The sequence below is a fragment of the Nycticebus coucang genome, chromosome 6, assembly GCF_027406575.1.
Source record: "Nycticebus coucang isolate mNycCou1 chromosome 6, mNycCou1.pri, whole genome shotgun sequence".
Classification (NCBI taxonomy): domain Eukaryota; kingdom Metazoa; phylum Chordata; class Mammalia; order Primates; family Lorisidae; genus Nycticebus; species Nycticebus coucang.
Genome location: NC_069785.1, coordinates 20,289,520 through 20,306,825, shown reverse-complemented (window position 1 = coordinate 20,306,825; position 17,306 = coordinate 20,289,520). Strand labels below are relative to the sequence as shown.

At 43.3% G+C, this 17,306-nt stretch overlaps 1 protein-coding gene across 2 annotated transcripts in view; it reads right to left on the bottom strand.

Annotated features, from left to right (window-relative positions):
• Positions 1-607: 607 nt before the first annotated feature.
• The window catches only part of EAPP (E2F associated phosphoprotein), a 29,087-nt gene continuing 12,388 nt past the window's right edge, over positions 608-17,306 (bottom strand). Inside the window, exons 5-6 of one of the 2 annotated variants that reach the window (XM_053594695.1) lie at positions 12,277-12,390; positions 608-1,185 (exon numbers count right to left, since the gene is read on the bottom strand). In XM_053594695.1, coding sequence (XP_053450670.1) covers positions 909-1,185; positions 12,277-12,390 — 391 coding nt within the window. In that variant the 3' untranslated portion in view covers positions 608-908. The remainder of the gene's footprint in view (positions 1,186-12,276; positions 12,391-17,306) is intronic. The other variant, XM_053594696.1, reaches the window with a different exon arrangement.

Here is a 17,306-nt window from a genome sequence, read left to right as displayed (position 1 = left end):
AACCTGAGTTAAAACACATTTCCTGACTATTTTCTACTTTATCATTCTTCTCTGTTAGAATAAGAGGACCCTAAGTTTTCTGATGTTGTTTTTGGAAACAGTCCAGATCTTATCCTTCTTTTAAAAAATGAAAAATGTATAGATGCCTACAATGCAATTTCCCCCCCAAGCTGCCACTGAGGACTTTTATATTTTATATTACATTACTATACTATTACTATATTGTACATTACTAATACCAAAACATATGTATTGGATAGTTGCTTATAACAGAAGGAATAAATAACACAAGAGGTGGCAACAGGATTTTCAAGTAGGTGGGGGGGTGCTCTCCCTCACTACAAATTTCTATTTTAAAATGTGCATTCATTGAGTTTAGAATATTGGTAAGTATAATCCTTTTTAGGGAAGTACCTGTATTACTCAAAGCATCTGAAAATACTAACTCCATGCAATTTTTACAGTAACTAAATACTCTCACTCCCTCATGTGATGGGGGGAAGAAATAAAGATATACCTTAGCAAAAACAATATAAACAATTCAAGAACAGTTTAATCACACCAAAGATACATCCGAAATAAAAATAATACCCAGAAACAAAGACTACTTATAACTCCAGAACATTTTAATTCTAAAGAGCTTTAATAAATAAAAAGCCCCATGGTTTGCAAATGTCCATCAAAAAGGGAATGAATAATCAATCCCATCAACATTGGGGGAAAATTAAGGGAAAGACAAAGGAGGGCAGGAGATATGAAGGTTGATAACTGTTCTCTTTAAAGATAAAAATACTGCTTCCTCAAATAACAACACAATTTCACTTAATGATAGGAATAGGCAGGAGGAAAATAAGTGTCCATACTTATCTTATATACAGTATTGGGCAATTAAAAGCCAGCTGTGTTGTTTAGGAATGGCTTGCTAAAACATTGAAAAAATGAAAGACTTCATCCTTGTCGTAGACTGCCACTTCAGTGGAACATTCGGTGCACACAACCGGATGATAGATTTCCTCCACTTCTGTCTGTGGCTGCTCTGCAGCATCTTCCTGGTTAGACCTCATCTTCTTATGGCTCCGCCTTTTCTTCCTGTTCTCTGAGGCTTTGTATCTTAGAACCTCCTCTTTGTTAACAGAGCAATTCATCACAAACATAGCTCTATACTGAGTTTTGTATGACTCATGCCTAAGAGGAAAATGAAATGGAGAATTTGGATTTATGTTCCATTTTAATAGTTATCCACTTAGATAAAACTTGAGAACACCAAAAACGTACCGAGGTACCAACTATAGTAAAGACATAGGAACAGGCTCAGCGCCTGTAGCCCAGTGGTTAGGGTGCCGGCCACATACACCAGGGCTGGTGAGTTCGAACCCGGCTCAGGCCTGCTATACAACAATAACAACTACAACAACAACAATAACAACTACAACAACAACAATAAATATAGCCAGGCATTGTGCCAGGCGCCTATAGTCCCATCTACTTGGGAGGCTAAGGCAAGAGAATCACTTACGCCCAAGAGTTTGAGGTTGCTGTGAGCTGTTATGCCACAGCACTCTACTGAAAGTGACATAGTGATACTCTGTCTCAAAAAAAAAAGGACACAGAACAAAATAGCAAATTTAAAAAAATTTTTAAGGAGTTACTCTAAGAATAACAAGAAACTTTTTGATAGATTGTAGTATGTATAATGAAGAAATATCTTTGTGTGTGTGTGTGTGTGTGTGTGTGTGTGTGTGTGTGTGTGTGTGGTTTCTAGCCGGGGCTGGGTTTGAACCCTACTCCTTGAGCCACAGGCGCCGCCCAATATCTTTTTTTTTTTTTTGGGAAGAGTTTGAGTAGAATTGGTATTAGTTCTTCTTTAAATGCTTAATGCAGTGCAGCAATGAAGCCAGTAAGTCCTAGGCTTTTCTTTTTATTGGCATTCTCTGTTATCAATGATTTTCAACTGGTGTGCCACAGCAACTAGTGTGCTACGAGAGGCTCTTAGGTGTGCTGGAAAAAATTTTAAAGATCACTAATTATTTTTTCTTTTTTTTGAGACAAAGTCTCACTTTGTTGCCCTCGGTAGACTGCTGTGGCATCACGGCTCATAGCAACCTCCAACTCTTGGGCTTAGGCAATTCTCTTGCCTCAGCCTCCCAAGTAGCTGGGATTACAGGTGGCCAGGTTTGAACCTGCGACCCTCGGTATAGGCCAGCGCCCTTCTCACTGAGCCACAGGCACCGTCCTCATTCATTATTTTCAAAAGGTCAGGCCGGGGCGGTGGCTCACGCCTATAATCCTAGCACTCTGGGAGGCTGAGGCAGGTGGATTGCCTGAGCTCATGGGTTCAAGATCAGCCTGAGCAAGAGGGAGACCCCATCTCTAAATATAGCCAGGTGTTGTGGCTGTGACTACACCTGTAGTCCCAGCTACTCAGGAGGCTTAAAGCAAGAGAATCACTTGAGCCCAGGAGTATGAGGTTGCTGTCTCCAAAAAAAAAAAAAAAAAAAAGTTCAAACCATAGTAAGTATATTCTATTTTTTTTTTTTTTTTTAAAACAGAGTCTCACTATGTTGCCCTCAATAGAGTGCCATGGCGTCACAGCTCACAGCAACCTCAAACTCTTGGGCCTGATTCTCTTGCCCTAACCTCCCAAGTAGCTGAGACTACAGGGGCCTGCCCCAACACCAGGCTATTTTTTTGTTCTTGCAGTTGTCATTGTTTTAGCAGGCCTGGACCAGGCTTGAACCCACCAGCTTCAGTGTATGTGGCTGGCACTGCAACCCCTGTGCTATGGCCGCCGAGCCTATAAAAAAAAATTTTTTTTATTCTTTTTTTATTTACTTTTTTTTTTTAATTTTGCTTTCAACTGGCTTTTACTCATCTTACTTTGAAGTTTTTGTTTTTTATTTTTTCTTTTCTTTCTTTAGCGATTCTCTTGCCCTTAGCCTCCCAAATATGCTGGGACTAAAGGTGCCCGCCATAATGCCCAGCTTTTTTTGGTAGAGACGGGGTCTCAACCAAAAAGTTGGCTCACTCCAGCTCAGGATGGTCTCGTACCTCTGACTCAGGCAATCCACCCACCTCAGCCTCCCACAGTGCTAGGACCACAGGTATGAGCTACCACGCTGGTCTTTTTTTTTTTTTTTTTTTTTTTGTAGAGACAGAGTCTCACTTTATGGCCCTCGGTAGAGTGCCGTGGCATCACACAGCTCACAGCAACCTCCAACTCCTGGGCTTAAGTGATTCTCTTGCCTCAGCCTCCCGAGTAGCTGGGACTACAGGCGCCCGCCACAACGCCCAGCTATTTTTTTTTGGTTGCAGTTCAGCCGGGGTCGGGTTTGAACCCTCCACCCTCTGTATATGGGGCCGGCGCCCTACTGACTGAGCCACAGGCGCCACCCGCTGGTCTTTTTTTTTTTTTTTTTTAAGAGAGTCTCACTTTATTGCCCTCAGTAGAGTACTGTGGCATCATAGGTCACAGCAAACTCCAACTCCTGGGCTTGGGCAATTCTCTTGCCTCAGCCTCCTGAATAGCTGGGACTACAGGTGCCTGCCATAATGCCCGACTATTTTTTTGTTGCAGTTTGGCAGGGACCAGGTTCGAACCCACCACCGTCAATATATGGGGCCGGTGCCCTACCCACTGTGCCACAGGCGCCACCCCTTACTCTTTTTTAAAAATAACATAATTTAAGGCGGCACCCGTAGCTCAGTGGGTAGGGTGCTGGCCACATACACCTAGGCTGGCAGGTTCGAACCCAGCCCAGGCCAGCTAACAGCATTGACAACTGCAATAAAAAAATAGGTGGACGTTGTGGCAGATGCCTGTAGTCCCAGCTACTTGGGAGGCTAAGGCAAGAGAATCACTTAAGCCCAAGGGTTGGAGATTGCTTTGAGCTGTGACAGGACAGCACTCTACCGAGGGCAACATAGTGAGGACTCTGTCTCAAAAGAAAAAAACATAATTTAAGTGTGCTGTGGAAGTTTAACTATAGGTTCAAATTGTGCTGTGAGATAAAAAAGGTTGAAAAACACTGCTCTGTATTTTCACGGTTCAATCTTGATGGGCTATATATGTCCAGGAATTCATGGATTTCTTCTAGGTTTTCCAACTTGTTGGTATATAATTGTTCTTAAGTCTGCAGTGATTCTTTGTATTTCTGTGGTCTCATTTTTATGTTCCCTTTTACATTTCTAATTTTATTTATATGGATCTTAGTCTAGCTAGAGATTTGGCAATTTTATCTTTTCAAAACATCAAACTTTTTTTCTTTTTTTTTTGTTTTTTGAGACAGAGTATCGCTTTATCACCCTCCACAGAGTGCCGTGGCATTACACCTCACAGCAACCTCCAACTCCTGGATTTAAGTGATTCTTTTGCCTCAGCCTCCTGAGTAGCTGGGACTATAGGTGCCTGCCACAACACCCGGCTATTTTTTGTTGCAGTTTGGCTGGGCCGGGTTCAAACCCGCCACCCTTGGTATATGGGGCCAGCGCCTTACCCACTGAGCCACAGGCGTCACCCAGATTTTTATTTTGTTGATCTTACATACTATCTTTTTGGTACCAATTTTTTAAATTTCTGCTCCCATTTTTCTTTCTTTCCAATTCGCTCATTTCAGGTTGTGTTTGTTCTTTTTTTTTTTTTGTGACAGAGCCTCAAGCTGTCACCCTGGGTAGAGTGCCGTGGCATCACAGCCCACAGCAACCTCCAGCTCCTGGGCTCAAGCGATTCTCCTGCCTCCCCCTCCCAAGTAGTTGGGACTATAGGCGCCCGCCACAACACTTGGCTATTTTTTGGTTGCAGCCATCAGTGTTGTTTGGCGGGCCTGGGGCTGGATTCAAACCTGCCAGCTTAGGTGTATATGGCTGGTGGCTGGTACCTTAGCCGCTTGAGCCACAGACACCGAGCCAGGTTGGGTTTGTTCTTAATTTTCTAGTTCCTTTTTTTTGAGACAGAGTCTGAAGCTGTCACCCTGGGGGAGTGCCGTTGCATCACAGCTCACAGCAACCTGTAACTCTTGTGCTTAAGCAATTCTCTTGCCTCAGCCTCCGAAGTAGCTGGGACTACAGGTACCCACCACAATACCCAGCTATTTTTTTTTTTTTTTGGTGGGTGTATTGTCATCATTGTTGTTTGGCAGGCAGGGGCTGGATTTGAACTTGCCAGCTCCAGTTGTATGTGGCTGGCGCCCTAGCCACTTGAGCTATAGGCACTGAGCCTCTAGTTCCTTGAAATAACATCATCAGGCCATTTATTTGAAGTCTTTTCACTTTTCTTTTTTTTTGTGGTTTTTGGCAGGGGCTAGGTTTGAACCCGCCACCTCCAGCATATGGGACCAGCGCCCTACTCCTTGAGCCACAGGCACTGCCCTCTGAAGTCTTTTTTTTTTCTTTTTTTAGACAGAGTCTCACTGTACCGCCCTCAGGTAGAGTGCCATGGTGTCACACGGCTCACAGTAACCTCTAACTCTGGGCTTACGCGATTCTCTTGCCTCAGCCTCCCAAGCAGCTGGGACTACAGGTGCCCGCCACAACGCCCAGCTATTTTTTTGTTGCAGTTTGGCCGGGGCTGGATTTGAACCTGCCACCCTCGGCATATGGGGCCAGCGCCCTACTCACTGAGCCACAGGCGCCGCCCTTTACTTTTCTTTTTTTTCAGTTTTGGCCAGGGCTGGGTTTGAACCCGCCACCTCTGGCATATGGGGCCAGCGCCCTACCCCTTTGAGCCACAGGTGCCGCCCTCTTTTTAATTTTCAACATAGGCATTTAATTTCTTTCTTAATTTCTTCACTGTCCCATCAGTCATTAGGAGCATGTTGTTTAATTTTCTTGGGGTTGAGTATTCACAAGGTTCCTACTGTAATTGATTTCTAGTTTTATTCCATTACGGTCAGAAAAAAATATTTGATATGTTTGTTTTGTTATTGAGACAGAGTCTCATTTTGTTGCCCTCAGTAAAGAAAGTGTCATGGCATCATAGCTCACAGCAACCTCCAACTCTTGGGCTCAAGAGATTTCTCTTGCCTCAGCTTCCCAAGTAGCTGGAACTACTGGCACCCACCACAATGCCCAGCTATTTTTACAGAGTCTCGCTGTTGCTCTTGCTCTGTAATCCTAGAGTGCTAGGATTACAGGTGTGAGCCACTGTGCACAGCCCTTTGATACGATTTCTTTTTTCAATTTGTTGAAACTTGTTCTGTGGCCCAAGATATGATCTGTTCTAGAGAATGTTCCATGTGCTAATGAAAAGAATATGTATTCTGCTACAGTTAGGTAAAATGTTCTATAAATGTCACTATTTGGTCTAGTGTGTAGTTTAATTCTGATATTTCTTTATTGATTTTCTGTCTGGATGCTCTGTCCATTACTGAGAGTACACTGTTTAAGTCCCCTATTATTTACTGTATTGCAATCTATCTCTCAGTTTAGATCTATTAGTGTTTGCTTTATATACTTAGGAGCTCTGGCGTTTGGTATACAGATATTTGTAACTGTTATATCCTCTTGCTGAATGGCCTTTTATTATCATTATACAATGATCTTTTTTTTGTTGTTGAGAAAGACTCTCGCTTTGTAGCCCTCGGTTGAGTACTGTGATGTCACAGCCCACAGCTACCTCAAACTCTTGGGCTTAAGCGATTCTCTTGCCTCAGCCTCCCAAGTAGCTGCGATGACAGGTGCCCACCACAACACCCAGCTATTTTTAGACATGAGGTCTCACTCTGGCTCAGACTGGTCTTGAACCTGTGAGCTCAGGCAATCCACCCACCTCGTCCTCCCAAGTGCTGGGATTACAGGCGTGAGCCACCGTTCCCAGCTCCAGTGACCTTGTCTCTTTATAGTCTTTGATTTTATCTACTTCAACTAATATAACTATTCTGCTCTTTTTCAGTTTCCAGTTGGATAAAATATCTTTATGCAGCCCTGCACTTTCAGTCTATGGGTATATGTATAGTATAGTGGATTTCTTGTATATAGTATATATATTCGGGTTTTTTTTATCTACTCTATGCCTTTTTCTTTTTTCTTCTCTTTTTTTTTTGACACAGAGTATCACTCTAGGCCCTGGGTAGAGTGTTGTGGCATCTTAGCTCTTAACAACCTCAAACTCTTGGGCTCAGGTGATCCCCTTGGTCAGTCTCCCAAGTAGCTAAGACTACAGGTGTCCCCCACAACACTCAGCCAGTTTTTCTATTTTTTTTTTTTTTTGAGACAGAGCCTCAAGCTGTCACTCTGGGTAGAGTGCTGTGGCATCACAGCTCACAGCAACCTCCAACTCCTGGGCTCAAGCGATTCTCCTGCCTCCGCCTCCCAAGTAGCTGGAACTACAGGCACCCGCCACAACGTGCGGGTATTCTTTGGTTGCAGCTATCATTGTTGTTTGGCAGGCCCAGGCTGGATTTGAAATCACCAGCTCAGGTGTATGTGGCTGGCGCCTTAGCCGCTTGAGCCACAGGCACCGAGCCTTATTTTTATTTTTTATTTTTATTTTTTTGAGACAAAGTCTCATTATGTTGCCCTCAGTAGAGTGCCATGGCGTTACAACTTACAGCAACCTCAAACTCTTGGGCTTAAGCAATTCTCTTGCCTCAGCCTCCCAAGTAGCTGGGACTACAGGCGCCCACCACAATGCTAGGCTATTTTGTTTGTTTGTTAGTTATAGTTGTCATTGTGGTTTAGCTGGCTGGGGCCAGATTTGAACCCGCCACCCTCGGTGTATGTGGTGCCGTAAGTGCTGTGCACAGGTGCCAAGCCAGTTTTTCTACTTTTGGTAGAGATAGGGTCTCCCTCTTACTCAGGCTGGTCTTGAACTCCTAAACTCAGGAGATCCACGCACCTTGGCCTCCCAACGGCTGGGACTACAGACGTGCACCAGCACACCTGGCTTTATTATATGCCTTTTAATCAGAAAACTGAGTCCATTTACATTCAGTGTTACTATTGATAAGGACTTATTACTGCCATTTTTTGCTTGTTTTCTGATTGTTTTATAATTCCTCTCTTCCTTTCTCCCTGTTTTTCTTTGTGGTTAAGTGATTTTTTTCTGATAGTAGGTTTCAATTCATTGGTTTTTGTTTTTAGTGAGTCTATTGTAAGTCTTTGCAGTAAAGTTACCATCAGGCTTACAAAAAACACTTTATACATATAACAAGTTATTTTAAAGTGATGACAATTTATCTTAGATTGCAAATAAAAGAATGGAAATAATTTTAAAACTCAAGAATATAACTCTATCCATTTCACATTTTCACTTTATATTGCCTCAATTTTCACATTTTTATGTTGTCTTTTTCTTTTTTTTTTTTTTTTGTTTAGCAGGGCCAGGCCAAGTTCGAATGTGCCACTATTGTCTATCTCTTGACATGTTGCTGTAGCTATTACTGTTTTTGATAGATTATCTTTGGGCTTCATACTAGAATTATGAGTGAACTGTACACAATTACAATATTAAGAATCTGGGTTTGTCTGTGTAATTAATTTTGCTAGTGGGTTTCACCATTTCAAATGTTTTCTTTCTTTTTTTTTTCTGAGACAGTCTCAGTATGTCATCCTCGGTAGAGTGTCTTGGTGTCACAACTCATAACAACTTCAAACTCTTGGGCTTAAGCTATTCTCTTGCCTCAGCCTCCCCAGTAGTTAGGACTACAGGCACCCACCACAATGCCTATTTTTTATTGCAATTGTCATTGTTGTTTGGCAGCCCTGGGCTGGATTCAAACTTACCAGCTCCAGTGCAAGTGGCTGGCACCCTAGCCACTGACCCACAAGTACCGAGCCTCAAATGTTTTCTTTTTACACATTATTGTTTTTTTTTCCTCTCAGACTGAAGAACTCCTTGCACTCTACCTAGAGCAACAGAGTGAGACATTGTCTCAAAAAAAAAAGATAAAACGAAAGGAGGGGAAAATAGTTAACTGTGCTGCTATAAACATCAGAGTTAAAGAAGAAAAAATTAAAAGAAGAAAAGAAAAAGAAAAGAAGACAAGTCTGGTGGCCAAGCACAGTAGTAGTTCATGCCTATAATCCCAGCACTCTGAGAGGCTGAGGTGGGAGGACTGCTTGACATCAGGACTTTGAGACTAGCCTGAGCAAGCATGAGACCCTGTCTCTGCTAAAAAGAGAAAAAATTGGCCAGGTCGGGTGGCTCATGCCTATCATCCTAACACTCTGAGAGGCCGAGGCGGGTGGATTGCTTGAGCTGAGTTCAAACCAGCCTGAGCAAGAGCAAGACCCCATCTCTAATAAAATAGAAAAAAACTAGCCAGGCATTATGGTGGGCACATGTAGTCCCAACTATTCGGGAGGCTGAGGCAAGAGGATTCCTCAAGCCTGAGGGTTTGAGGTTGTTGTGAACTATGAAGCCATGGTACTCTACCCAGGGCGATAGAATGAGCCTCTGTCTCAAAGAAAAAAAAAAAAAAAGAAAAAATTAGCTGAACATGATGGCACACATCTGTAGTCCCAGCTACTTGGGAGAGTAAACCAGGAGGATCACTGGAGGCCAGGAGTTAGAGGCTGAAGTGAGATATAACGCCACAACTTCCCAGCCTGGGTGAAAGAGAAAGACTCTGGGGCAGGGGAGGGAAGGCAGTACTGAATTCTCTCAGCTTTTATCTTTCTATCTCCATGTTTAAAGGATAGCTTTGCTGTACATAGCATTCTTAGATAGTAGAGTTTTTTATTTTCTTTTTAGCAGCTTAAAAATGTCATTCCAGGGTGGCGCCTGTGGCTCAGTGAGTAGGGTGGCGGGTTCAGACCCAGCCCCGGCCAAACTGCAACAAAAAAATAGCCGGGCGTTGTGGAGGGCACCTGTAGTCCCAGCTGCTCGGGAGGCTGAGGCAAGAGAATCGCGTAAGCCCAAGAGTTAGAGGTTGCTGTGAGCCGTGTGACGCCACGGCACTCTACCCGAGGGTGGTACAGTGAGACTCTGTCTCTACAAAAAAAAAAAAAAAAAAAAAAAGTCATTCCATTCCTTCTCAGTCTGCATGGCATTATCAAGAAGTCTGTTGCCAGATGAATTGGAGTTCTTTTACATGTTATGCTTCTTATATCCTTGATATGTTTTTCTCTTGCTGCTTTTAGGGATCCTCTTTTTGCTCTTGAGAGTTTGATTATTATGTCCAGTGCTAGTTTGAAAATTTGATTACTACATGCTTGCGGTAGCTTTATTTTTGGTTAAATCTGTTTGGTGTTCTCTCACCTTCCTGCACCTAGATATTTATCTCTGTCTCAAGATTTGGAAATTTTTCTGTTACTATTTCTTTGAATAAGCTTTCTATCCCTTATTCTTGCTCTACTCCCTCTTGAACACCAATAATTTTTAGACTTGGTCTATTACCTCAGGCAATTTTCTACATGTTGTAGGCAGATCTGCATTCTTTCTCATCTTTTTTCTTTACCCTGTGTGTTTACAAATAGCTGATCTTTGAGCTCACTGATTCTTCTCTTTGCTTTGACCCAACACTGCTGAGAGCTTCTAAGGAATTTTTCAATATAGCATATGTACTTCTTAGTTGCAATGTTTGTTTGTTTTTGAGACAAGAGTCTCACTTTGTCACCCCTCAGTAGAATGCCTTGGTGTCACAGCTCACAGCAATCTCAAACTCTTGGGCTCAAGTGATTCTCTTGCCTCAACCACCCAAGTAGCTGGGGGATTATGGGTACCCACCACAATGCCCAGCTATTTTAGGGTCTTGCTCTTGCTCAGGCAATCCACCCACCTTAGCCTCCAAAAGTGCTAGGATTACAGGCATAAGCCACCATGCCCGACCTCAATTCTGATTTTTTTTTTTTTAATCATCTAATCTCTTTGTTAAATTTCTCTAATAAATTTCTGAATTGACTTTCTGTGTTGTCTTGAGATCACGGACAGTGATCTACTATTTTAAATTCTTAGAGAATTCACATATTCCATTCTTGTTAGGGTCAGTCACTGGTTCCTTGCTTTGCTTGTTTGAGGTCATGGCTCCTATTTGCTGTTGTTTCGTGTAGATGATGTATGCTGATGTCTTTGCACTAAGAATTACTTTAGTCTTCTCTGTCTAGCTTGTTCTGCATACGTTTGCTTAGAGATTCTTCATAATTTTTTAATTTCCTTTTTTTTTTTTTTTTGACAGAGTCTCACTTTGTCACCCTTAGTAGAGTGCTGTGGTGTCATAGCTCACAGCAACCTCAAACACTTGGGCACAAACGTATCTCTTCCCTCTGCCTCCAGAGTAGTACAGGCATCCACCACAACGCCCAGCTACTTTTAGAGATGGGGTCTTGCTCTGGCTCAGGCTGGTCTCAAACCTGCGCACTGAGGCAATCCACCCACCTCAGCCTCCCAGAGTGCTGGGATTACAGGCATGAGCCGCCGTGCCTGGCCCCTTTTTTTTCCCCACTAGGTCACTGACTCCTTTCTGGTACTATATGGTTGGTGCCTTACAAGTAAGCCTATGTTTGCTTCAGCTTTAGTAAATGATTGGAGTGCTGCTCATCCCAAATGCAATAGGTCCCAAAGGGAGTATCTCAGTAGTGTGCAAAAGCTGGCTAGGAGTTCAAGTCCAGGGGACCTGTGGAATAAACCTCCTACAACATGATTCTGCTGAACAGCCACTCTGATTTGGCTTCTCCTTTGACTAAGTTACAAAGCAGAGTATCCAGGTCTAGAGACAGCAGTCCCACCTCCCTCCTTTGTCCATGGCTGTTCTCAAGGACATTTCTACTTTCAGGCACTTCTGATGCTTCTTATGGGTTGAGGGAGGGGACAGTCTCCCAGTAAGGAACCTAAGGTAACAAAGCAGCCAGCTGTCCATCTCAATCTCATTTTTTCCAGTGTAGAAACTATGAGTTGGGGTAATTTTTCCATCTGCTTGGTGCTGGGCAGACTGGAGGGAGGGGTGCCTAGATATGAAAGTCTGATTTTCTTACTGTCTGCTCAGAGTTTTTTCACTTCTCTGTGGCCCTTGAAACTGTCTCCTCCTTATATTGGAGACCTGGGATACTGACGGTGATAATCTTGGCACTATATATTTGGTTTGGATTTTCTGGGGAGACAGTAAAGTCACCTTGCTTCTATGCCACCATTTTGAATTAGAAAAGCTACATTTAATAAAACTATGTATAACTAAAATTATTTGTATAAAAATTAGTCATGTAGCACCAAGAATATGAGTACAGAATCTTATCAGAGTTGCTGAGTACCTCAAAAGTCTATTTCTGATTTAAACAAAGGACCACCATACTGGTTTTTGTTTTTTGTTTTTGTATGTGTATGTGTGTGTAACCTTCATCCGTTACCTTTGGCAATCCAGGCATAGTGTGGTCATGCAGGCAGGGCAATTCAAGACAGCATCGCTATTTGGAACAGGCTGCTGTTGTAGACGTGGCCTTTGTAGTCCAAAGCCATGATAACTAGAACAGAAGCGGGGTGCCCATTAAAGCCAGATCTTGGTTTCTAATGCTATTCCCCAATTAAAAGAAAAGCACTCCTCAGAGAAATAGCTAATTCTAAAAATGGGGAAAATAAGATGAACCTGGAGTACCTTGTAGAGTCAGAAAAGTAAAGAAGTACTCAAGAAAATAAGTACAAGGGCGGTGTCTGTAGCTCAGTGAGCAGGGCACCGGCCCCATATACCAGAGGTGGCGGGTTCATAACCAGCCCCAGCAAAAAAAAAAAAAAAGAAAAGAAGAACAAAACAATGAGGGGGTGACATTAGGGAAACAGCCAACTGGAAGAGCTCCCAATAGTCAAACTGAAATGATCTGAGCAACACAACAAGGTAGTACTGGATTATGACTCAAACTATAAAATACCCATGAGTTCATGCTAATATAAGTGACTCAATAAATGAATAAATGAAGGAGAACAGACAAACCTCCCATACATAAGAATTCCAAATCATTTATGAAGATACTCTTCCCTCAAGGTGGTGACTTTGTATAGCCAAGACTCTATTAAGTATGAAAAGGGGGAAAAGAATAATTTTAAAGTAGAACAACCTGGTAAACACTGCTCAGCCAGGTGATTAAGGTCAACATCGTAACAACTCCATGCTTATATCAGACAAAAACTTAAATAGGCTCAGCACCTGTAGCTCAGTGGCTAGGGTGCCAGCCACATACACTGGAGCTGGCGGGCTCGAATCCAGCCCAGGCCAGCTACAACCACAAAAAATAGCTGGGCGTTGTGGCAGGTGCCTATAGTCCCAGCTACTTGGGAGGCTGAGGCAAGAGAATTGGTTAAGCCCAAGAGTTTGAGGTTGCTGTGAGCTGTGATGCCATTGCACTCTACCGAGGGCAACATAGCGAGACTCTGTCTCAAAAAAAAAAAAAAAAAAACGTAAATAAATTCAAGTAAGAGGGAGGTAGGGAGGGGTTGGGTAAATTCCTACCCAATAGGTATACTGCACACCTCCCTTCACCCAGGGTAAAGGCAGATGTGCAATATACCAGCAACTACATCTTAGACTTTAACCTTATGAAAGCTAACATATAACCGAAATCGTTACCTACCCCTCATAATAACCCTTTGACTGTGGAGCGCTCAGAAAAAAATGTGATAATTAAGGCTTGCAACAATAGCAACAACCCTTAGGTTACACTCCACAGTGCACTAACTGTTTGTTCATTATTGTGAAAATGCAACAATTTTAACAGTGAGAAGCAATGATCTTTTTTCATGATTTTTGTAAAGCCTTCTGTTTGTATTTGCAAAATGAACCACACCTACAGGTGTAGTTCCCAAACAAACATCTTTTTTGAACACCTATAGGCATTGTTTGCAGTGAAAAGGTTAACATGAAATTTTTAAAAAGGGTCAGCATCAACATTTTAAAAACACGTTTGTAGCATGTATCCTGGATATAATGTGATGAATATGGCTCTATACATCTGTGTTCTTCCTACTAAAAATCTATCATTTCAGGTTGGGCGTAGTGGCTCACACCTATAATTCTCACACTCTGGGAGGCCAAGACAGGTGGATTGCCTGAGCTCACATGTTCAAGACCAGAGTGATCAAGAGCAAGACTCCATCTCTAAAAAACTAGCCAGGCATTGTGGTAGGTACCTGTAGTCCCAGGTACTTGGGATGCTGAGGCAAGAGGATCCCTTGTGCCCAAGAGTTTGAGGTTGCTGTGAGCTATGATGACACCAGGGCACTCTATCTAGGACCACAAAGTGAGACTCTGTCTCAAAACACACACACACAAAAGAAAAAAGAAAAAAGAAGAAAGGAGGAGGAGGAAGAAAAGGAAGAAGAGGAAGAGGGAGAGGAAGAAGAGCTCATAGTGTTAAAAACATAGATGAAACTTGGCTTGACACCCATAGCACAGTGGTTACGGCACAGGCCACATGCACCAAGGCTGGCTAAACAACAATGACTGTTACAACAAAAAAATAGCTGGGCCTTGTGGTGGGCACCTGTACTCCCAGCTACTTGGGAGGGTGAGGCAAGAGAATCACTTAAGCCCAAGAGTTTGACGTTGCTGTGAGCTTTAATACCACAGTACTCTACCGAGGGTGACATAGCAAGACTGTCTAAAAAAAAAAAAAAAAAAAAAAAAGATGAAACTCAAGAACATTATGCCCAATGAAAGAAGCCAGATAGGAAGGGTCACATATGTATAATAACCCATTTACATGAAATATCTAGAATAAGTAAATCCAGGCTGGGCACGGTGGCTCACACCTGTAATCCTAGCACTCTGGGAGGCCAAGACAGGTGGGTTGCTTGAGTTCAGGAGTAGAGGACCCTGCAACTGAGCAAGAGAGAGACCCTGTCTAAAAACAGTCTGGCATTGTGGTGGGTGATTGTAATCCCAGTTACTTGAGAGGCTGAGCCAAGGGGATTGCTTGAACTCAAGAGTTTGAGGTTGCTATAAGCTATGATACCACAGCACTCTACCAGGGGCAAGAAAGTGAGACTCTGTCTCAAAAAAAAAAAAAAAAAAGAACAGAATAAGTAAAGCCTTAACAGACACAGAACACAGTGGAGGGACACTATTTAACAGTACAGAGTTTCCCCTTTGGGATGATGAAAATAGTCTGAAGCAAGATGGATAGGTAGTAATTGCACAAAAGTGTAAATGCCTGAAGCTGATTATATTTTGAAAGATCTGGTAACCATGAAGTGTACTCTGCCTTCATCATGGAGCCCTGAGTGTAATGACTCCTGGGGTCAGGATTCCAGTCAAGTCGATCTCTTGGAATGGGCTGCTGGTCCAGGCAGGTCCGCCAATCCACTGGAATGTGGGGCCTGGAAGATACCTCAAAAACTACTGCCGGCTTCAGAACACATGATGCTATCTATGGAGAAACACACAGATTCTCCACACGACAGCCTTATGAGGATATTGGTGACAAGTCACTGACTTCGGGATACACCATGGGACACAATCAGCAAGGCAACCCTGTTCAAAGAAAAGCAAGATGCTGGGGTCTTTACCAAAGGAGATTTACCAATTGGTCTGAACCAGTCACATTTGGCATGAATCCTTCATTCCGTCAGCAGCATGAAGGTAGTGCAGTAACGAGTGATATCCAAGTGGACTCTCCAGGAAGATTCAATCCTTATGCCATTCCACCATATCATCGGAGAGGTACTATTCATAAACAAGACCAAACCCAGGTTATCACAGAAAGAGAGAAAAAACTTCCAGAGGGAAGAATGGAGTGGCGCAGGCAGGATGGGACATCTGGGAACTGGTTCAAGATCACAATTCCATTTGGCATAAAATATGATGAGAAGTGGCTGCTGGATTTGATTCAGAGCCAGTGCAGTGTGCCTTTCACTCCGTTTGAGTTTCACTATGAGAAAATGCAGGCCCACTTCTTCGTGGAGAGTGCCAGCATCGCCTTCGCACTGAAGAGTATCAGTGGCAACATTTGGGACCAGGATAATGAAAGAATATCAATCATCGTCGGTCCCTCTGATGTGCCCCACTTTGTGCAGAAGGAGCTGAAAAAGGTAGAGCAGCTGACCACCAAGGCAACCACCAAGTACCTCCCAGGAGTCACTTGACATCCAGAAACTCTGCTTTGACACAGACTTGAGGACACATGATGTCATAATGGCACCAAATCTTGGACAGAGCATGGCTGTATCCCTGCACACTGAGGAAGAGAAGATGTCCCAGGTGAAGTCTGCAGAGGAGATGGACAAGGAGAAAGGGCCAGAGCCAGAAGAGATATGTGTGGACAGAAAAGTCCCGTTCACCACCCCCCCAGGTAAGTCCAGCAACATAAACTCCATCTTGGAATTGTTCCCCAAGTTATTATGCCTAGATGGCCAGGAGTCACCCAGTCCAAATCCACATGGTACTGAAGCCCACAAGATGTTACCAGTCAGCAAGGGAAGCATCTTTGCATCTGACACACTGAAGAGTCTGGTCCTGCAATTCCTGCTGCGTATTACTCAATCTATGACTATGGAGATCGACAGGGTCTCCTTGGTGTTTATCATGCCGTGGCTTACTTCTCCCTGACCATTCCCTTCAACCACGAGGACCCAACTTCGAGGAACTTGCGCAAGTACTTCAAGGAAAGCAGGAACATGATAGTATTCAAGGATCCCTAACTACGGAGGCAGCTGCTGAAGCACACAAAATGTGACATCGTGGACACCCTCAAAATGTTGCCCCAAACTCAGCATGATCTCACTTCCTTTCTGGTGGACATGTGGTTCCAGACGGAAAGGATGCTCTGCATTTCTGTCAGTGGATTCTTCAAAGAAGTGGAGGGAAAGTCCCTGGGATGTGTATGTGCTTTCTCTCGGATCTTCATCACTGTCCCTACCAGCAATTCCAGTCTATGCATCATAAATGATGAGCTGTTTGTGAGAGACATCAGTTTCCAAGAGACCCAGGATGCCTTATCCATCCCAACGACCACACCCTACTCCAGTTATGTGCATGCCTTCTCCCAGGAACAGCAGAACATGGTTGAGGCTTTCTCTGCCAAGTTTGGGATGAATCTCAAGTGGTCTCAGAAGTACCTTCATGACAGCAAGTGGGACTACACCAGAGTTACTGAAGTCCTCCCATTGCCCAACGTGGTATCTGGAAATTCAGGCCAGGCCAAGGGCAAGATTCCAGAGGAGTCCCAGTCTTGAGCCAGTACAGACTCATTCAAGATCTTGAGAACAAAGGCTTGAGAAGAAATCCTTGGGTGTCATTATCTGCATTCTCATCATTTTTGCTATATTTTTGTTCTATATTTGCTATATTTTGTTCAGTCTTGTGACTGAATCAGGAGGTCTGATTGGGGCTGAAGAGTGAAAGTCTGTCTCATAGAGCTGATTTTCATGTACCCAAAAGGCCAGTTGTTCT